The 23633-nt window shown below is 36.1% G+C and overlaps 1 protein-coding gene across 2 annotated transcripts; it reads left to right on the top strand.

Annotated features, from left to right (window-relative positions):
* The first annotated feature begins 269 nt into the window (after positions 1 to 269).
* On the top strand, positions 270 to 7417 carry LOC145115761 (uncharacterized). 2 transcript variants are annotated; one of them, XM_079052119.1, is made up of 24 exons: positions 270 to 549; positions 1515 to 1629; positions 1754 to 1813; positions 1997 to 2098; positions 2211 to 2382; positions 2471 to 2569; positions 2690 to 2833; positions 3101 to 3140; positions 3363 to 3420; positions 3532 to 3614; positions 3735 to 3833; positions 3921 to 4036; positions 4116 to 4234; positions 4428 to 4498; positions 4658 to 4763; positions 4859 to 5001; positions 5231 to 5389; positions 5490 to 5593; positions 5695 to 5870; positions 5955 to 6244; positions 6337 to 6505; positions 6642 to 6724; positions 6864 to 6940; positions 7120 to 7417. In XM_079052119.1, the coding sequence occupies exons 1-24, from the start codon at positions 493 to 495 to the stop codon at positions 7289 to 7291; spliced, it is 2814 nt and encodes a 937-aa protein (XP_078908245.1). In that variant the 5' UTR covers positions 270 to 492; the 3' UTR covers positions 7292 to 7417. The 2 variants fall into 2 exon arrangements, with proteins under 2 accessions (XP_078908245.1, XP_078908246.1); XM_079052120.1 differs by having other exon boundaries at positions 271 to 549; positions 1754 to 1809.
* Positions 7418 to 23633: the final 16216 nt, after the last annotated feature.

Below are 23633 nucleotides of genomic sequence, written 5' to 3'. Positions count from 1 at the left end.
ATACTAACACATACGGAAACTACAATACACTTTGGAGGTATAATGCCTTCACACATTTTGTTAAACTTATTCGACAACAATGACATGAAAGATTGTTTACTAGTTTTTTTTTTTTTTTTTTTTTTTTTTTTTTTTTTTTTTTTTTTAATATATTTTTTAAGAGGAGAAATGAAAATAAAATGCAATTTGCTTTTTAACCATACACATCCATTTGACATTTCTATTTATAGAAACTTTATTGGGCCTTTTGTGCATCCATACAAGAGTAGTTAAAGGGCAAGGGGTAACATCTTATTCTTGCCCGAACAAATAAACAATACAGGAGTCAGGAGTCCATAGTCTGCGCGTCGTCTTCGTCAGTCTCCCCCTTGCACTATAGTTGGCGACGATAGATCCTTGTTCAGTTCATGTTTTAGGGTAGAAATAACAGAAATACATCTGAATTTTACAATCTGTTTTGATTACGGCAATTAGATTTTGATTTAGGGTTCGATGTCCTTCATGCATCACTTGATCCGTTTCCTCCCCTTAATTTCCCTGCTGCTGCTGGTAAGTTAAAACAAATCTCATTTCATATTCCTTCACTCTTATCGATTACTTTCTAGTTGCTACATAAATTCGATCCGTAGTGAAATTCATTTGTTTTGATGATCATTTTTCGTGGGGTTTCCATGTTCCGAGATTATCGATCATATGTCTCCTACCTAGTTCGTAAAGAAGTTGTACGCATTCAAAAGATCGAATTTCGATTTCGCAGTTGGTATGCAATCTTCTGGTCAAGTTGTAAGCAGTGAGTAGGCGGAAGATATTGGTGCTAGATTAGTAGCTATGCCCTTGACAATAATCAAAAGTCACTTATACTTGGCTACTTGCTTGTTAGGTTGTTAGGAGTTTGAACACCAAAAAGAATCCATATGGTTAAAGATAATAGCATAGGATACTGACATTGATCGGGGGAAGTACAAACAATTTTAATGTTAAGTGTTATACACCCTTGGCTTAGCGACTAGAGTCCACTTTCTTATATCTGCAAAATTTAAGGATGCATGGAGTTATAAGTGGTAGCAAAAACAACAAATTGGAACCATGCAATGCATAAATAATTTTGAGTTGAAGCTACCCTTCTCATTGTGTGTATCTTATGAATTATCAGTCATTTGCTACACAAAAGTGCTCTTGTTGTGAATTTCATTTTGATGGTCAATTTTTATTCTTATGATATATTTTTAGGTTCATCCTTATACCCCCTCCCCCTTCTCAATTTTGTTCCTCCTTTTCTCCCCTAGCATGATATCACAACTTGTTATTGGCTTATTGCATATTTAGCTAGATTTTAGCCAATGATGCTTGATGCAGGAAATACCAAATCAACTTAATAATCACTCATTTTGTTTATATGAGGACAATGGTCATAATACCCAATTTTATTTGAAAAATTATGTGTTGTTTTGTGTTTCTTATAGTATTTGTAACAATTGTATATTGATAGTTGCTTTATTTACCCTTTATACTAGTTAATAGCAGGCAGATCATATGGAGAGAATCGTAAAACTGGGAGATCATCAGTATTTTCATTGTTTAATCTCAAAGAGAGGAGTAAGTTCTGGAGTGAAGCTGTCATACGAAGTGGTATGCATTCATCTTTTTTTCTTCTTCTATTAGCACATGAATTTGTCTTTTGAAAAATTTGTTTCTATAGTTAACTCTTTTGATGTCTTCTCATTGCATGATTACAACTAATTGGTACTTGCAGATTTTGATGATTTGGAGACCACAGTTGAAGAATCGAGTGTTCTTAATTACACCAAGGCAGGTACTCATTTTCTTTCTTTTCTCTAACTTTTCTAGGGGATTGTCTTATTATCATTATCATATCAAACGATACCTTTTCAAAGATTAGTGATTATGATATTGCTTATCACTTTTCAAAGTACAAACATTCATTATGTTATCACTTATGAAACAAAAAAGCATGACCTTTGTTTCATTATTTCAGGGAACATTGCCAATTATCTACAGATTTTAGAAGTTGAACATATGTATCTTCCAGTTCCTGTGAATTTCATCTTTATAGGATTTGAAGGGAGTGGGAATCAAGGTATATAACATAGCATTTGATTTTTTCAGTTTATCTGCCTTTAATGACTTAATTCTTGGAGTTTGAACTAATTTAGTGTGCTCATGGGTTCTTTTTTGTGACATTGATACAGTCTTTAAGCTACACACAGATGAACTTGAGAGATGGTTTACAAAAATTGATCATATATTTGAACACACTAGGATTCCACAAGATGTAGATGTTCTTGCTCCATTCTACAAAAACAGGGTAGATAGAGATCATCATCATCATCATCTTCCTCTTGTTAGTCACCTAAATTACAAGTAATGTCTCTTACTCATTTTCCCTTTATTTTCTGTTTATTGTTTTTTGTTATTTACTAAGAATATATATTCTCATATACTTCTGCAGCTTCTCTGTTCATGCTATCCAAATGGGCGAAAAAGTCAATTCCATTTTTGAGCATGCTATTGCTGTCCTCTCTCGTAAGGATGATGTTAATCATACCAGGTAGATTACAGAGGACACCCCTCAACCTTGGAAACATTACACATTACCCCCTGTAGTTCTAAATTGTTCTCCAATGTTTATTTATATAGTGATTTTTGACATAAATACTTTTTTTTGAAGGGATGAGCGACTTTGGCAAGTGGATGTGGATATGATGGATGTTTTGTTCACAAGCCTTGTGGAATATCTTGACCTTGAAAATGCATATAATATTTTCATAACGAATCCTAAACGTGATGCAAAGAGAGGTAAATATGGCTATAGGTACGTATTTAGTTAGGAAATTAAATTCTAAGCTTTTCTAGTTTGATAACAAATATCTTCTTATGGGGTTATGTATCTACATTTTAAACAAATGTAACAAAAATTGCTTATTTTTTGATTCAAATTTGGTGAAATTGAAGATGAAAATTGAGTCTGAACTCTTAACATAATGATGATAAAACTATTGCTAATCATTTGTCTGCATCTTGTGTGCACTCATGGACATGCTTTTAGTTGATTTTTTTTTTTTTTTATAAAATTTTGCAGGAGAGGATTGTCAGAGAGTGAGATAAATTTTCTTAAACAGGTACTTTCCTTTACCTTGTAGCTTTAAAATGTATATCTTTTCTTGACCTTTGTCATATGATCTCATTTACCTTTTATAATACTTAATATTTTATTGGATAAACAATTACACATGCACAATGCACACACTACATTGCTTCTTAATTCGTATATTTACAGTTTTGACCCTAGATATGTTCTTATCAGAGAATTGGCTAATGACCCTTTATATTCTTCCATACAGGATAAGAGTTTACAAGACAAGATTCTTAGGGCAGGAAGTACAACAGATAATACTCTTGGTGTGTAATAATATTATGTTACCCTTTTAATCTTCTCAATACAGATATAATACTACTTAGATTTATTCATAATTAATTTAAATATTCTAAAAAACAACTTTATGGTGACAGCTATGGACAAAATCAAGAGACCCTTGTATGAAAAACATCCAATGGCAAAATTTTCCTGGACAATAACAGAAGAAACAGACACGGTTAGTATACCTCAAATAAGTCAAAAAGTCAAACCCACATTTTTCTCTAAAAACCAGTTTACATAATTACGTCAGTTATGCTATCTGTTAACATCTTGTTCTTTATTATAATAACTTCAGATAGAATGGTATAATAGTTGTCTAAATGCTTTGAACAATGTTGAGAGGCAATATCAAGAGAAAGACGTGGCTGATATTATTCAATCAAAAGTTATCCAGGTTTATCATCTACTATAATATATGTAAATATTAAAATTTTAAAAAGGTCACATTACCTGAAGAATATATATATAATAATGTTTGAAGCTGTTGAATGGGAAAAATGAAGACATGAAGCTTCAATGGGCAAAGGATCTGAAATCTGGTGATTTTAGTGGTCTCCATGCAGAATGTCTTACAGATACATGGATTGGAAAAGACAGGTTCCCCCTCTCTCTAGATATATATATATGTATATGTATATGTATATGTATATATTACTGATTATTTGTTGAATGTCAGGTGGGCTTTTATTGATTTGAGTGCAGGTCCTTTTTCATGGGGACCTGCTGTTGGTGGAGAAGGTGTGCGTACAGAGCTGAGCTTACCAAATGTGGAAAAGACCATTGGTGCAGTTGCAGGTATTATTAGGTTTAATCACTTTTGAACAGAAGGGTAAAATTGTCATTTACTCACATTCATACGGTTTAGATATCATTTCCATAGATCATGCTGTTTCAAAAACTAATGAACACATTCCTGAAGTCTTATGAGCTAGCATTTGTCTTTGTTATTATGTTTATTTACTAATTTTGTTCTCATTGTTGATATCAGAAATTACTGAAGAAGAGGCTGAAGATCACTTGCAAGATGCAATTCAGGAGAAGTTTGCTGCATTTGGGGATGTATGTATTCTAACTACAATACAATCTTATCAAATATCATATCCTTCATTTTAGAGAACATTAATAACAAAGGAGCATTAAAAATAAAAAATGAAAACAAAAAGATAATTCTCTCCTTATTATCATATGCCTAATATATTCTGTACTTCAATTTGCCAGAAAGATCATCAAGCAATAGATATCCTTTTAGCAGAGATCGATATATATGAGCTTTTTGCTTTCAAACATTGTTGGGGAAGAAGGGTGAAACTTGCTCTTTGTGAAGGTAATTTTTTTTTTCTTAATGTATTATTATCCTCTATATTCTTGATATTTTCCCACTTTTTAAATCTTTTATCAAATGTTCACTTTTGGATACAGAGCTTGATGAGAGAATGCGTGACCTAAAATCAGAGCTCCAGTCTTTTGAAAGTGATGAATCTGTTGAAATCCATAAACAAAAAGCTGTAGATGCTTTAAAACGAATGGAAAGCTGGAATTTGTTTACTGATGATACTTATCAGGTATACCACATTTATAATTATTCTAAACTAATTTACAGATTTGGTCCCTGTACTTAGTTGATCTTTTCGTTTAGTTCCAAAAACAAATTGGTCCTTATTTCACCGTTTCACAAAGCTTTTGGTCCCCTCACATTATAAATTGACCTTAAAAAAAAACTTGTAAAATGACCATTATGCCCCTGTACTGTATATTTTTAGTGATTTATGTTGTTTTTTTTTTCTCTTTCAGGACTTACATAATTACACAGTTGCACGTGATACTTTCCTTGCACACATGGGTGCAACATTGTGGGGCTCAATGCGCCACATCATCTCACCTTCCATTGCTGATGGGGCTTTCCATCATTATGAGAAAATCTCCTTCCAGTTATTTTTCATCACACAGGAGGTAAAAAAATAAAATATATGTTCATAACATGAAAACATATTATAATATTATTGCTGAGAATTAAATTAATCCTTATTATTATTTTGTTTTCCATATGCAGAAAGTGAGGCATATCAAGTATTTACCTGTGGATATTAAAGCTATCATGGATGGGCTTTCCTCTTTACTTTTACCTTCTCAGAAACCAATATTCAGTCAACAAATGTATGTCCACCTTTATCAATGTTAATCTCTCATCTTTTTGATAATGATAAAGATAAAAAGGGCATTCATGTCTTTTCCACTTTTTGCATAATGATCTCCAGGTTACCACTTTCTGAGGACCCCGCTTTGGCAATGGCCTTTTCAGTAGCTAGAAGAGCAGCTGCTGTTCCTATGTTACTTGTTAATGGAACATTCCGGAGAAATGTCAGATCATATCTTGATTCTTCTCTTCTACAACATCAGTTACAAAGACTCAGTGATCATGCTTCTCTTAAAGGTTCCCATTTTTTTATATCTCATTTTTTTCTTATACAGAATCTAGGTTTTTGAAATTAGTATACTTATGAGATGAAAATTGCAGGATCACATGCTCAAAGTAGGTCTACATTAGAAGTTCCAATTTTTTGGTTTATTCATGGTGAACCTTTGTTAGTGGATAAACATTATCAAGCAAAGGCGCTTTCAGATATGGTTATTGTTGTTCAATCTGAGTCATCATCATGGGAAAGTCATCTACAGTGTAATGGGAAATCTTTGTTGTGGGATTTAAGGAGGCCTATAAAAGCTGCTATGGCTGCTGTCTCTGAACATATTGCTGGATTGCTTCCCCTTCAACTTGTTTATAGTCAAGCTCACGAAAATGCAATTGAGGTATTTATTTATTTCATATGTTTTTGCACTTTTTAAAGCACCATACTTGTGGGACCCACCTGCTAAAATATGGGTAAAAAATTACATGGCAGGAGTGGATATGGTCAGTTGGATGCAACCCGTTTTCAGTGACTTCTCAAGGGTGGCATATCTCACAATTTCATTCAGATACAATTGCTAGAAGCTATATGCTTACAACTCTTGAGGAATCTATACACCAAGTTAACTCAGCAATTCATCGTTTACTCATGGAACGTACTTGTATCCTATATTCCTTCCACACCATTAAATGCTTCTAGAAAAAGGATTGAATTAAGAGAGTATTGTTTATTTTGTCCCTAAGTTATAATGTTAAATCTTATTTTTTTTTTGTGCTACTTAACGTAACAAATGGCAGCTGAACAAAGTTTCAAGGCCTTTCAAGTACACGAGAGACAATTGGTGGACAAGTATAATTATGTTGTTAGCCGATGGAAAAGAGTAAGTTACACTACCCTTGCTTTATTCTTTCATAGTAATAATAATGATAATACAAACCCTAAACCCTAAATCTTTTTAGGGTTTAGGGTTTTATTTCGGGAGGGAGATTGATATAAATATTTATATTTTAATCCTACAGATTTCTACGGTAGCGGGAGAACTACGCTATGTGGATGCATTGAGACTTTTGACTAGTCTCGAAGAGGCTTCCAAAGGGTTAGTTAGTCATTCCACTCACATTTATGATTTTTATTTTTTTCTACTTTGAGAAAAAAATAACAAGAAATGAAAGTAGGATTCTAATACATAATAAAAGAAATATATAATATATATATAGGAAAGTACATTGCTATTTCTTGAATTTAAGCTAACGTGATGGAAATATATGAATGTAGATTTGTGGAGTATGTGAACAGTACAATATCCAGCATGCACCAGATTCATTGCACAAAGCAGAGAAAGGTGAAGGTGGAGTTAGACCTCACCACCATTCCTGCTTTCTCAGTTGTCCTATTTGTTCTATGGTTTGTATTAAAGCCAAGACGACCAAAGGCCAAGGTCAACTGAGTTGACTTTTTGTTTACTTTTCATTATTCTCGTTTGTTATAGAGATTGGAAGAGGAAATAGTTCAGACTTTAGACTCATCATGTAATTTTGTTGCTACAAACTCAATACAAGTGATTTTTCTTTAATTCTTATTTTACTCATTTTTTTTTTACCATCAACAAAAGTGTTTTAAGTCCTTTTTAGTGGTTCATCTTTGACACAGACACAGTGTTTGAGTCTTGTGTGGTGTGGATTGTGGAATACCGTTTCCAATTTGATTGGGTTTCTTGTGGGCACCTAAAATTTGTGTACTTTATTTACATATTTATGATGCTCTTTTGTGTTGGGTTGGGTTTGGTTCATGTTGAATTCTAATATGGATTGGGCTACATGTATATATGGGATGATGTCTTTTAGATTTACATCTTATACTATGCTTATTGGACTGCGATTTGCTAAACAATAAGAGCATTTCCAATATGAAATCACATGTGATTTGCTAAAAAAAATAAGAGCATTTTCAATGTTAACATATGTTATTGCTTAAAATAATTGTCATCTTATTATACTATTAATTTTGACCTATAAATAAGTGACTTTTCCAATAGTTAAGCTAATATATCTAAAATGTTTTATAAAACTTTTATTTAATTAATTTTTTTAGATACAAATTATATCTTAATATGAAAATATAAAATACAACTTTATCAAATCTTTATTTATATACATAAAATATGAAGAGCTATTAAGCTTTAGTTATAAAAATAAGAAAAAAATATTGAAAATCTTATGTAATAGTTATAAAATAATATATGTTTAAAATAGAAAGGGTTAAATGTACAACATATAGTATATTGACCATTAAATATTTAGTGATCAAAATAAAAAGACAAATAGTTATTTACTTCAATGGTGTTAGTAATAAGCTCTAAAATAACCTCTCATAGAAGATGCTCTAAACTATATATATATTTTTTTTCGGCAATGACTATTCAACACAAGTTGAAACAAGTTTGCATGGATGCGACTCAACATTTAAGGTATGGAAGAGGCTGCATAAAATTCAAATTCATTTATGGATTTGTAGAAGATACTTCGATTTTATTTTCGTGTTCACTGTATTTTAATTTAGTTTGAGTTTTTGGGTTTCTCTATTTTTAAGGTTGGGGAATTGTCTCATATTTTTTTGGATTTTGTCATTCTATTTATTAATTCTTTTAGTTCTTTTTGGCATAAAACCATCGTTGTTTTTGGTAGTTTGTTTTTCAAACTTGTCCATTTAGGTGGTAAAATATCGCAAATATCAAATAGCAATAATGCAACCATTGTTGACCACTTTTTCAAAACAAACATCAACACCGCCTTTAAGGGCTCGTCTACATGCTTGGCAAGACCATAAATGAAAAAAATGATTTTTTATATATATATATATATATATATATATATATATATATATATATATATATATATATATATATATATATATATATATATATATATATATATATATATATATATATAGGGTTAGGTTCATATGAGACGACCTAATTTTGTGAGACCGTGAGACGCAATACTAACTACTCATTTTGTAGATAAAAAAACATTTTTAAAATGCAAAATAATTGAAGATTTTCGAATTTTTTTTTTCAAATATTATTTACGTCATTTATATTTTCCAGAAAAAATAAAAAAAAATACCAAAAAAAATAAAAAATAAATACCGTTTTTTTTACATATTCTAGTAGAATATTAGAATATTTTAGTAGAATATTAGAATATTTTACATATCTGACAAATCTAATAGAATTTCTAACATTCTAAAAATCACATTAGAATATATACAGTTTAATATTCTATTAGAATATTTTACGTATTTAAAAAAAACGGTAATTTTTATTTTATTTTATTTTATTTTATTTATTTTATTTTATTTTTTAGGTAAAAAAGGTGACGAAAATAATAATTAAAAAAGAATTTTCAGATTTTCCTTTTATTTTGCATTTTAAAATTATTTTTAGATTGCGTCTCACGGTCTCACAAAATTAGTATGGTCTCAAATGAACCTGAACCTATGTGTGTGTGTGTGTATATATATATATATATATATATATATATATATATATATACATATATATATATATATATATATATAGAGAGAGAGAGAGAGAGAGAGAGAGTTCATTTGAGACCAATGATATTTTGTGAGACAAATGGACCATTTAATATCCATTGATCATTTTTGATATTGTGGTTATGAGAAAAACCTGATTAAGATACCTGATTAAATCCTTAGGGACAGGTTAGTCATTTTTCTAATCACAATAATCACCCCTGCAATATCTATCATTCCTTCTTTATTGTAACAAGAAGTCGTCCTCATCATATGACTATCTTCCCAATCATCGTCAAATTTATCAATTCCTCCACATAAATTCATCCATTTCATCTGATCTGATGTGATCGCATCCAAAAGTATGATATTCAACAATTTCAAGCTTTGATTTTTACTCATATTAATGATCTTTTGTAATTCATCATCATCAACAATCAATCATCAAGTGAGATCAACTATTTGTAGATTCAAACTCCGATTTTTCACTCTTAGAACAACAATTTCATAAATTCATCATCATATCGTATCAATAATCAATTGGAGGGTTGAGTTTAGTAATCAATAATTGATTTTAAGTTTTTATTATTTTTCTCCACATTCTAGCACATAATACGCGAAGATAAGAAAAAGGCAACAATAATTTTCGATTCATTTTGCGTTTTATCTGTAAAAATAATGATGTATGTACAACATAATTAATGTTTTTGAGCAAATACTTTAAACTATACATGCATGCTACCTGTTTGATGAAAGTATTGAATGAACACAAAGAGTGATATATCAATCCTCCTTCCCATGACTAAAGTTATCATTAAGAATATATGAGTTACAATTGGTGTAAAATAATAAATTTACCATAGTTTTGTTAAAAAATGTTTTTTTCTCAAACACGGAATGTTGGAGATGTCTTTTAGCATGGTTTTGCTGAATATGCTATTGTCAAATTGGAGGAAGAGGTTGGACTGTATAAAAGGTTAGTTGCTCTTATATATATTTTTAGAATATGATCCTTAACATAGTTTTGTTTTTTTTCTTCAAACATAAATGGTTGGAGACGTCTCTTTTAGCATTGTTGAATGCTCTTAGTAATGTGCACTAAGGGCTATACTAAATAAAAAATTATTACATTCAAAGTATTTTTTTTATCAATGTTTACATTATGTATTGTAAGATTAGTTACATTACTATAATACATTGACTTTAATTTCAAATATTTGATTGTATAATCCATACTCGACTCTAAAAATTCTTTCACTTTTGGTTGCAGAGAATTTTAGATGATGAAACCCAACTTGAAAGGAAATTGAATATTTCAAACTAAAAGGTTTTAACAGCAGGTGTTTGAGATTGATGAATATGTAATAGATTTTGTAGTTATAACCATGTAATAGATTTTTTATGGCTTTTGGTGTAATGTTATATTTCTATAACTTTGTAAGACCCTTTTGGAATTATTAGTCCTCCTTATATCTAATGATATAACCTTGTGATAGTTTTTTTACAGCACAAACTTAAAATGTGGTTTTCAAACAATTAGGTTTTTAAAATACTTTTCAACTTTTAGAGATGAAGTTGATATCTACTATAAAATTTTTAATTTCATTCTATAAACTTATATGTTTCTCATTGGTTTGTTATTTTGGTTCCCAACATAGTTAAAGGGAACGGTGTCCCTATTAGAATATTATACTATATAATAGAATATTACACCTCATAACATAATTTCAGAAATGTGGTTTTCAAACTATCAGGTTTTTAAAATACTTTTCAACTTTTAGAGACGAAGTTGATATCTATTCTAAAAACTTTCATTTCATTCTATAAACTTATATGGTTCTCATTGGTTTGAAAAATTTGTTATTTTGGTTTTCAAGATACTTAAAGGGAAGGGTGCCCTGAATTAGAATATTACATCTTAGAACATAATTTCAGAATATTATACATTAACATTAGAAAATTTTGTTTTCTGTAAATTATTTTGATTTCCAATAAATTATTCTAGATATTCTCGTTACATTATAAATTTTGAAATCAGAATATTATATATAATATTAATATCTTACATAATATAAGCTCATTGTACACATTGGAACATAATTTTAAAATATTATACTTTAATACTAGATTAAACACAATTTTATAATATTAAATATTAAAAATACAATATTAAATATTAAACATTTAAAATAACCAGAATAATAACAATAATAACACATCAATGAGTATTAAAAAGCCTAAATTTAATTAGACATTATTCTATTAAAATATTTTACATATAACTAAGAATATCCCAGAACATTATTCATATTATTCTACATGAATAAACAACCTACGACATTATTCTATTAGAATATTCTACATATGCACATTAATTACGTCTTATTAACATTCCATATAAATTTAATATGTGGAAGTTCTTCTAACATTACTATATTAGAATATTATGCGTATATATTTTTAAAAACTTATTATTTTAAAAGGGTATGTTACATAAAAACTTATGCAATCCGTCAACATATACATTATTCTGATATATTATTTAACATGAACAAACAACATATAACATTATTCAATTATAATATTTTACATATGCAATTAATTAGGTCTAAAATGTAGAATGTATTCTAGCATTACTATATTAGAGTATTCTACATATACATTAATTTAAAATACTTATTATTATAAAACGGTATTTACATAAACATTTATGAAATATGACAATATATAACATTATTCTAATAGAATATTTGACATGAATAGATAGCCTATGTTTTGGTCAAAAAACAAACAATCAATAATCAACCAAATTATATGAGAGGTTGTGATGTTCATGGTAAAGTAAGTATAGGATGATGATCAAAGTGACACAAGTGATTTACAAGGAAAGCACTTGATCATTGTTAGGATCTCCGACATAAAACCTTGGGAGGTGATAATGATCACCTGCTTTGATGATTTTATTGATTGAAAATGTTGATTATAGAGATGAATGTGTAAATGTAAGTACAAGTATCGTGGATAAGCTACGTGTATCCGTTATGTGTGTAATACAACTGTTATTTATAGTCTAAAGCAAATAACAAGAAGTCCGATAATTCCGGGATACTCCGAGATCAGCTTATAAACGTTATTTGACTTGGTATTCCGGGTCTTTTGCATGGTCAAGATGATTCTTCGTTGAGAATAAGTCTTTATCTGACTATTTCTGCACATGTGAGAAAAATAACGAAGCATATAACCGTTATAAATGTTAGGAAAATAAATGATAATAATCAGGATCCTGAAGTATGTTTAATGATCCTGAGGTGTGAGGATCCTGGATATAATTCTTGGATCCTGGCCCTAACAATTGCCCCCAAATTATTCCTGCAAAATATTGAGGTTATCTATCCAATATTTAAAGGTATAATTTAAAATAAAATAAAAGAGATAAGCTTTTGAAGTTTAACGGATAGGATAATTTAAATTTAAACGGTTAAATTTCTAGCCGTTGGAATAGGTCACATCAACCTTTTACCTCTCTGTGATTCCTGTATAAATAGAACACCCAGATTTTCAGTTCTACCTTACTCTTTGAGCTCTTAATGTTGCGCAAGATTGTTCAAGGATGCTCAGAAGTTGAAGATGCTAAAGGAATACACCATGATGCGCCACCATGATGGATGATGTGGCACGTGTGCAACATGATTCTCCATTATGGCTCATGGTGTTCCATCATGTGTGTTGTCGATGCTCATGGGTTGTATAACATGGATGATTGTTCCAGAAGCTGCTTCATGGAGGATTGTCATTGGTTGACACCATTCATGGGTCTATGGGCCAATAGGTTTGGCCCATTAGGGTTTTAGGCCTGATCCCTTCATTATAAATAGGGATGCCTACTAGTCATTTGAAGTGTCATGCATTCTAGAGTGATAGAAGAATCTTTGTTGAAATTGTACTTGTAACCTCTGTTTGAGAGCTCATAAATAAAGAATACTCCCGTCCTGCCTGTGGACGCAGTTCACCAAGACCGAACCATATAAATACAGTGTCTTGTGTGCTTTTGGTTTTTCTTGTTTTCCGCTTTACTTCCAAATACCATATCTTATAAGAAAAGAAGGAAACAATGATAACAAATAACCAAATAGACCATTTCTCAGCTACTGGTAAAATTTTTTTGTGACACTCATAAAATACGGTCCCAAAAATTTCATTTTTACTTATTAAATAAAACATAGTTATCAAAAAATTCCATCAAAACATAAGTCAAGTTATCTCAAAACATTATTATCAGAGTTTCCAAATCAAAACATCAGAGTAAACATCCCAGGCTAAAGCATCTTGGTGTGTGCAATGCAATCATCCTGAGCTCTTCCCTTTGCAACTGGAAGTACCTGAAACCAAAACTGAAAACCGTAAGCATGAAGCTTAGTGAGTTCCCCATACTACCACATACCATACATATAAACACATATACGGGGCCCCCGCCCCTTCATTGGGCCCCGCCCGGCATCAGGCCCCGCCTGGCATCGAGCCCCGCTCGGTATACATATCTGTTCCTCCCAGGCCCCTCCTGTCACTGGCCTCACCCGCTATACACATACAAACAATATCATATAATCATTCTAGCCCATAAATAATCATACACAATACTATATGCTCCAATCCTAAGGCCTTGCCTATCATGGGCCCCGCCCCTACTCTGCTAATGATGAGATATGGAACCCCGTCCACACTCAGCTAGTGATGAGATACGGGACCCCACCCACACTCACCTCCCTAACCCCACACATACAAGTATCACACATACAAAAAGTATAACCAATCATGCACATACTCATCGAGTATCACCCGACATCGAACCATGGTCCGAAAACCTACATATCAAACATACATCAGGCACCGCCCGACATCGGATTGAGATCCGGAAATCATACAAACATTCATCGGGCACCGCACAACATCGGAACGAAATCCAGAAACATACAATCATACATACGGACCGGCATTGGTGTCTTCGACCCATTCCTACAGGAGGAAACTCACCTCAAGTGTCGGATGATAGCTGAAACGTCTCTGCCTCGCGATTGGCTCTACTCAAACCCCAACAAAATGTCGTGGATGAGGCAAGGATTCTGGATCTATAAGCCCCTTCTTGTGTTCCTCAACCTTTTCCTTCTTCCAATAGCTTCAAGTACACACTAAAACACTTAAAATGGCTCACAAACACTCACAATAGCATTAGGGTTTCGAAGTTAGGGTTTGGGGCAGTGGAGGCTGGAAATGAGGCTAACTTATGGGGTTTAAGTCATTTAAATAGGGTGCAAAGTCCTGGAATTAGGGTTTCCCAAACCCCATCCAACTTGTCGAGTTGGTTTTCCAAAAACACGCGTGACAAGTTTCCAACATGTCGAGTTCTCCCCCTTGGACTCGACGAGTTGGCTTTCTAATTGAATATTTTCCTTTCCTTAATCGGCCTTCTAGATACCGTGTGTTGCAACTCCCCCCCACTTAAACTAGACTTTGTCCTCGAAGTCCTCTGCAATCACCTACCCCGAATACTGCTCCCGCGCCATGCCCGCGGCTCCCGCTATCTGCCCTGAACTAACTGTTGCTCCCCATGGGACACAATAGACACTATGAACCAGTCTGAATTCTCACAGCAATCCTCTATGATGCATAACGTTTCCCGATCGGCCCAATCCTTGGAAGGACCACTATACTTGTCCTTCAGTCCTTCTTCCTAGATAAGATGTCACTCTTTGGAGGTGAAGTCTTGAGAACACTTCAATCACGATGAATCCTGAGTACATTGCCCTCACCAACAGCCGACAACCCATCATGTACCCCTTGAGTACTATTCTTGGCATCCGGAGGGGTACAATCATTACCCCGCATAGTCAATGGCCTTCCCAAGGCAACTGAACATAAACAACAAGACCCTTTCCTATCTCTATGAAGGATAAATCTGCCATCTCCGGTACAATACCACCTTTTGCCTTTCTGGGTCCTGAACCTTACATTGATCTGTCTCCCCTACAGACCACCCACACTGAGCTTTACCATGCTTAGTCCTCGAATGACCGACCAAATGCACACTTCCAACCCTGATTATCTCGATGCTACCATCAGAAACAAAATCACTGATCATAATAAACTGTAGAAAACTTATACTTGACAGAAGGCTCAGATAATCCTTCGAGTAGAAGATTCATCCCTGCAACGGTTAGACTCAGACAAGAGTTGCACAACAGGGTCAAATCAATTACTCTGAGATTATTCAATCCAACTGTAAGTGACTTAGTACCTTTGATCAGCAAGCTACTCTACACACAAGAATCCTCACATAACTACTTATGTCCGAACATCATGCTGCCTCTTACCCACTTTCCAAATGAACCGAGACCTCCCTGGTCCCAACTTATCTACCAACTATCTGGAATACCAGATTCCCACCTGGTTGCTGAGCTAGGACACTCTCTCAGTCGCTCCTCGCGACTTCCGAAGAAAACTTCGGCTATCGAAACTACCCTATCCACATTGCCACTCTTGACTCTATAAATCATGGAATCCCCGATCCCATACCTTGAACCAACGGTCTCTGCCAGGTCCCACCTGCATTGATATAAACACACGAGCCTCGCCCACGGATCCCACCCAAACCATATCACGGAGCAGCCTTGACCACGGGTCTCACCTATCTAGGGCTTCACAGGTCCAACTCCACCTCGAATCCCATCGACCTATCCTTTCTAGATTCTGATCATGTTGTGGCCTTTCCACGATCCTACGAACTGACCCACCCTGGCCTAACTTATCTGAATGAATCTGTGAATGCTACGACTCATTCCTCAGTATACAACACTTTCCCACACTATCTGACCGCATAAAGAATGCTACGGCTGCCCCGCAATCGTATGATACTTCCTCCGCTATCTCGACCAACGCCCATGACCCTACTGCTCCTTACTAATCTGAACACACCCAAGGTCTAACACTCACACGGATTATCATCCCAACTGAACTCGAGTCCTGACGGGAATTCCCAAACCTAGTTTCCCCAACACCAACTATCAAACACCAAGAAGACGGGAACTCAACATTGGGAAGTTTCCCAAACTCCCAACTCACACCCTCCTCAACCCAAACAACCACTTGGGCCGCTTTCCTCCCCTACGGGAATGCGAACTCATCCTAGTTTCGCACTTACTTCTATTCCTGAATACCTGAATGATTCTCCCCCACTTTGATTCAACTAAAATCTTACATTACACAGATTGGAAGGATTCCCAATCCTTCTTACCATCCAATGATCAATCTGCTGGCAACGAATGCTTACCATTGTTATTGTTCCAAAACTAACCACTACTTAAAGCAGTACAACTCTTGAAGACTATCGAAACACTTCCCGAGTTCCAATCACATTTACTACAGCTACCGCAACCTGGTAACCCACTACATATGGAGATGACCTCGAACTACTACTCTAAGATTCATGGTATGCAGATGGCATATAACACTTCCTGAAGATATAACCCCAAACATAAGCAGAGGAATAACTCAAATATACATTTACCTCAACCGATGCAAGATTCCAGAATAACGTACATATTGATAAAACCATGAAGAAGCAACAGATAACATCCTCGCAATGTCGTCTGCTGGAGTCCTGACCTCCTCTGTCTGACACGGAAAAGCCCGACTCCTCTCTGCTGGGGCTCCTGCCCTACCCTCTCGTCCATTCGTGATCCTCAAAGTAGCTGGAGCAGGCGCACTCACAACTCCTCCCCTCAACATCGGAGACTCGGCCTTATTGTGGCCCACCTGATCGCAAAGGAAACATAACGGGCTTGCCCCCTGAGGACAATCCCTGCTAACATGACCAAACCTGCCACACTTGTAGCAGCCCAAACCTCTGGAACGACAAGTCCCCTCGTGTAGTTTCCCTCACGTGCTGCACAGGTTCCGGTCCTGCCGGCCTTTCATGCGTTGGTCAGAAATCTTGGGTTTCTTCCCGGGACCCTCCAATGTCTGCACCTGATCTGAGCCCCTCTTACCAATGTGCTCCAAATCTATCTCCCCCTTACGGGCTCTAGAAATCATATCATTTAGGGTCTCGCACCTCGAAATATTCACGAACTCCCTGATATCATCCCACAACATATCATGATTCCTCACTTACTTCATCTATTAATCTGCTGCATACTGCGATACCAATAAATCCCTCTCCCGAGACTTGGCAGTGACCTCTGCCACAGTCTCAGTAGTCTAGAGGAGACCCATAAACTCTTGCGCCAACTGCTGCACCTCATTTGCCGGAGCAAACTCCGCTAGAAACCCGGTCGAGAAATCATCCCATGACGCAACATCAACCACATCATCACCCAACTTACTACCAATATCTTCGCACCAATCACGTTCCTGGTCCTTCAACAGGAAGGAATCATATCTGATCTTTGCCTCCTCGGGGCAGAAACTCGTCTTGAACGCGTTAGCCATATCCGCTAACCACGTCCTACTGAGAATGGTGTCCCTAACCCCATGATAGTCTGGAGCTCCACAAGCTCGTAACTCCCGAAACGTCATCGCGTGCGTCCCCATCATAGTCATCACCTCAGAGCGAAATGCGCTCATCCTCTCATCAAGGATCTCCAAAATGCCCTCCTTGACCGTACCGAAGATCACAGGAGTCTGGTCAATGATATTGCGCATAACCTCAGCTAGAATAAACTCCCTCATCTGATCATCGAGCTGCCCGACTCTAGAGAGCCTAATCCCTCGCTGGCACCAGAACTGCCAACTGGCCAATCACGTAGCGTCACCATGCTGGAAAGATACCATAGAAACCATCCGAATACTCATCCAATATAGAGGGATCATACACGCACTACAAGTTTCCTGGTCTTATCGCAACCCTTCTTGAATCGAGTACGGATCCTCTACTTTCAGTAGTACGGGCCCATACTACCTTCCACATCTATCCGTACTTCCCTCAAGAATTACCTTGACTCCACCAAGTCCCTTTCACTAATACCGCTCCCAGAACTAATCTCCTCATAGGCTTAACCTAGGGTAATCTCCGACCCACTCTCTGCCATCAGCTGCATAAGAAGTCCCTGCTATCTCCCTCTAACTAGATCGCGAGTACCATTACATATTACTAAGACTAGATAATTCTTCGAATGAGAGGTATCTCCCTACAACGGTTAGACTCAAACGAGATCTGCCAAATAGGGCTAAACCTAACCTTCTGAAATTATTTAGTCCTCGCAATATGTTACTTAGCATATTCCTTTACTAGTTAGTTAAAGATAACTAGAACTCCTAAAAGCACAAAGCAAGCATCATTCGAGCATTGAGTAACCAAAACCAAACATATCCTAATCATGCCATCATATCACTGGCTAATCAGTACTAACATGCAGTTTAATAAGCTCATACAGAGGCATAAAAGGCATCCTTCCTAGATCCTTAGCCCTAATCTAGCATGTAGTTCACATATTCATATTTCATATCATAATATAAACTTATATGGGTAATTTGTGAGAACATACTTGAGCTCGGCTGATTGCATGCACCACACCCTTTTCTCTATTAATTTTTTTTTATAAAAATGATTTTCCTTTGAAAAATTTTATACCAAGTCCTCAGTTTGAGTTCAGACACACCCGAAAGTGTGCCCGAATCCCTCAAACCAAGGCTCTGATACCAACTTGTAACACTCATAAAATATGGTCCCAAAATTTTTATTTTTACTTATTAAATAAAACATAGTTATCAAAACATTCCATCAAAACATAAGTCAAGTTATCTCAAAACATTATTATCAGAGTTTCCAAATCAAAACATCGGAGTAAACATCCCAGTCCCAGGATAAAGCATCTTGGTGTGTGCAATGCAGTCATCCCGAGCTCTTCTCTTTGCAACTGGAAGTACCTGAAACTAAAACTGAAAACCGTAAGCATGAAGCTTAGTGAGTTCCCCATACTACCACATACCATACACATAAACACAAATACTGGGCCCCCGCCCCTTCATCGGGCCCTGCCCGGTATCAGGCCCCACCTGGCATCGAGCCCCGCTCGGTATACAAATCTGTTTCTCCCAGGCCCCTCCTGTCACTGGCCTCACCCGCTATACACATACAAACAATATCATATAATCATTCTAGCCCATAAAGAATCATACACAGTACTATATGCTCCAATCCTAAGGCCTCGCATATCATGGGCCCCGCCCCTACTCTGCTAATGATGAGATATGGAACCCTTCCACACTCAACTAGTGATGAGATACGAGACCCCACCCACACTCACCTCCCTAACCCCACACATACAAGTATCACACATACAACAAGCATAACCAATCATGCACATACTCAACGAGTATCACCCGACATCGAACCGTGGTCCGGAAACCTACATATCAAACATACATCAGGCACCGCCCGACATCGGATCGAGATCCGGAAATCATACAAACATTCATCGGGCACCACCCGACATCGGAACGAAATCTGGAAACATACAATCATACATACAGACCAACATTGGTTCCTTCGACCCATTCGTACAGGAAGAAACTCATCTCAAGTGTCGGATGATAGCTGAAACGTCTCTGCCCTGCGATCGGCTCTACTCAAACCCCAAAAAATATCGTGGATGAGGAAAGGATTCTAGATCTATAAGCCCCTTCTTGTGTTCCTCAAGCTTTTCCTTCTTCGAATAGCTTCAAGCAGACACTAAAACACTTAAAATGGCTCACAAACACTCATAATAGCATTAGGGTTTCGAAGTTAGGGTTTGGGGCAGTGGAGGTTGGAAATGTGGCTAACTTATGGGGTTTAAGTCATTTAAATATGGTGCAAAGTCCCAGAATTAGGGTTTCCCAAACCCCGTCCAACTTGTCGAGTTGGTCCCCTCCAACTCGTCGAGTTGATCTTCCAAAAACACGCGTGACAAGTTTCCAACACGTCGAGTTCTCCCCCTTGGACTCGACGAGTTGGCTTTCTAATTGAATATTTTCCTTTCCTTCATCGGCCTTCTAGATCCCGGGTGTTACATGTTTCCTTATAAGCAATTTCTTGAGCCTAAGCGAAACTCTTTCCACCATACTAACTTTGAATGTGTATCTATTCCCATCCATGTTAGTATTCACATTAATGATCTAATTGCAACCCGTTATCATAACACTGGGCTTCAGATCAACGAATCCTATACTTGGTTATCCTTCATGGACCAAATTTCTCTATCCTTAGACTCTTCCCATTGGCATATCAAGGCCTAACATTGTTTCCTAGTATCTATTAGGCTTTTCCAAATTGATCAATGCTTTATCACTAATCAACGTATCTCCTTCCATAGTTAGAGTAAACTCATAAAACTTTGGAGGTGCTCTAACTCTACTCGATCTGCCAAGAGGTAAGGTAATGTCATTTGACTCAACAGGTTTTCCAACCTCAGGTTGAGAGCTAGTGCCAACTATAGGTTTATTGTCAGTCATATCTCGAATTTCTTCAAGTTCAATATGAGTCCTACTGACTTCTTGATATGTATATGTTCTCTCTCTTAAGGAGCACTCAAGCAGCAAATATCAAAAGTTTGAAGTGAATACCCAACAATGTAAGACTTCTCAGATCTCGATTCAAGTTGGCCATTGGTTTCTCGTCCAACGAGAGAACTCACAACACCAGACCTAAATGTGATGGGACTTTCCAACTCCACATTCCATGAGGTGTCAATAAAACATACTTAGTTGGTTACAAGGTTCAAAATTCTCGAATATTTCAAGTGTATACTCCCAAAATGTTATGATATTGCCATATTTATACACATTTTAATGCAATATTTGAATACATTTTTATACATATTTTGGTTATTTGAAAAGATAAATGGTACTTATAAGATTGAATTGTATTTTTGCAGCCAAAAGGAGCAATCTTGAAGAATAAGGACCAAAAGCGACAAGTACGAAACTTTGGAGGTGTAACATCCATAAAAATCATTCTAAATTTAAACTTTTAAAACATTTCAAAACCAATTATTATTACAAAACTTGTTTTCAAAATAGTTCAGTGTCAAAGTATCCCAGAATCAAATCATAAATAATAGGAGGTGTACAATCACACATTCGCCTTCCCGCGATCATCAGAAGTACCTGAAACAAAATCAACAACTGTAAGCTCGAAGTTTAGTGAGTTCCCTCGAAATACCCATACACACATCAACATATACATAAACACAAACAACATACTATGGGTCCAATCAACCATCAGGTTGGAATACCCCAGGCCCTCAACCATCAGGTTGGAATGCCATCATACTATGGGTCTAGTCATCCTCGGGATGGAATACCCCAGGCCCACAACCATCGGGTTGGAATGCCCTCATACTATGAGTCCAATCATCATCAGGATGGAATACTAACTGCTTACAACCATCGAGTTGGAATGCCCAGGTCTGTTGGCTCTCGCACAAAGCAGATGAGCCTCAACCACCAATCAAACATGTGCACATATATAAGATAATCACATAACAGTCTATAGACAGACAAACCGATCTAACAGATCATACTAGCATAACATCATCCTATCTATCAGGATACTGATCTAACAGATCATAGAAACATAATACCATCCTATCTACCAGGATACTAATCTAACATATCATATCAACATAATACCATCCTATCTACCGAGATACTGATCTAACAGCTCATACTAGTATAACATATCAGGATAACAATCCAAAAGGGCCGACCTTGGTGCCTTAGACCCTTGAGTATAGTGAGGAAACTCACCTCACAGATGTCGAACTGTAGTGATAATGCAAAACTCTCAAATCGCAACCACAAACTCAACCACCTATCACCACCATAGGTCCAAGTCCATCAGAGTCCCAATTTACCAAAATACCCTCAAAGTCCAACTGGTCAACCTTTGGTCAAGGTCAAAGGTCAAAGTCAACGGTCCATGTTGACCCGACTCGTCGAGTGCAGCTAGCAACTCGTCGAGTTCCTTAAGAACTCAGGAAGTCATGAAACCCTAACTGACTCGTCGAGTTTCCAACCAACTCGTCGAGTCCATACGTGTCCAGAAGTCGGGGAAAACCCTTACTGACTCGTTGACTCCCCTTACTGACTCACCGAGTCCATGCAGAACCCTACCACGGTCAATCTTCATCGGAATTGCCGAGTCGTCTATGCGACTCGTCGAGTTCATGCAGTCTATTTCTTATACAGATGTTTTTAAGCCACCCCAAAGCTCCATATTGCAGATCCAACCTCCTTGGGCATGGTTTCCACGTAAAATTGAAAACTTTACGTACATGAATGGTCCTAAATGCCAAAACTAGACTAAGGGAAAGGTTAACTCAAAGGGAAAGACCCAAGTTTGCCAAATCTCATAACTTTATGGCTATAGGGACCAAGGGGAGTCCAAATCTGAAGTTACAACTTCAGATCTTAGCCCAATACCCAAAATGACTTCCAAATAATCGAAAGATGGCACTAAACTTAGGCATGAAGAGATCTAATCAAAGATAAGCCAAGGAAACGAATTTATACCTCCAAAATGATGCCAAGATGAAGTAGAGTCAGATCCACAAGCTCCTCTTTGCTCCAAGCTTCTTATACTTCACACCTTCTTCACAAAATGCACCAAAATCACTCTTTAAGCCTCATAATCATTCAAGGGCAAGGTTAATGGTGATTAGGGTTTCTTCTGGCCGTCAAGGGGTGATAAGGGACTGGAGGAAAGGAGTTAAGGTTCTTTAAATAGGGTGCAAACCCTAAAAATTAGGGTTTCATCTCCCAGCTCCTACTCGTCGATTCCGGGTCCTCCGATTCGTCAAGTAGATCCAATAATCCACGCGTGCTAACCCGCATCTACATGACGAGTTGGGGGCAACTAACTCATCGAGTAGGTCCATACATATGATATAATGCTTTAAAACTTATACCTGGGAGTCGGGGTGTTACAGGAGGTTTGAAGAACTAAAAGATTGAAATCCCAGCGAAAAGCTCAACTCACGACGTGGACTTCACTTACACGACATGGATTGGGTGTTTCTAAAAGATAAGTACATGGGAAGTCAGAGTCCTTGCCCGATAAGGATTCACCTTAATTCACGACGTGAAGTGCAATAATTCCGAAAACTATATAAATCCTTGGCACTTACGAATTAGGGAGTTCTTCTGGATACTTGGAGGTTTAGAAGACGAATTTTGGAGAAAAAAAGTCAGAGAATTCAAGTGTTAAGCATCCAAGG

Source organism: Lactuca virosa, chromosome 5 (genome assembly GCF_052849685.1).
Source record: "Lactuca virosa cultivar CGN04683 chromosome 5, Lactuca_virosa_CGN04683_v6, whole genome shotgun sequence".
Taxonomy (NCBI): Eukaryota; Viridiplantae; Streptophyta; class Magnoliopsida; order Asterales; family Asteraceae; genus Lactuca; species Lactuca virosa.
Note: the sequence above shows the minus strand (reverse complement) of the source record. Positions and strands in the feature narration are given on the sequence as shown.

Excerpts from the sequence above, each read along its gene's own strand:
- LOC145115761 (XM_079052119.1), top strand. The coding sequence starts at position 493 with ATGTCCTTCATGCATCACTTGATCCGTTTCCTCCCCTTAATTTCCCTG. Across the intron at positions 2,099-2,210 it reads TGAAGGGAGTGGGAATCAAG|TCTTTAAGCTACACACAGAT; the intron begins GTATATAACATA and ends ACATTGATACAG. Across the intron at positions 5,390-5,489 it reads TATTTTTCATCACACAGGAG|AAAGTGAGGCATATCAAGTA; the intron begins GTAAAAAAATAA and ends TTCCATATGCAG.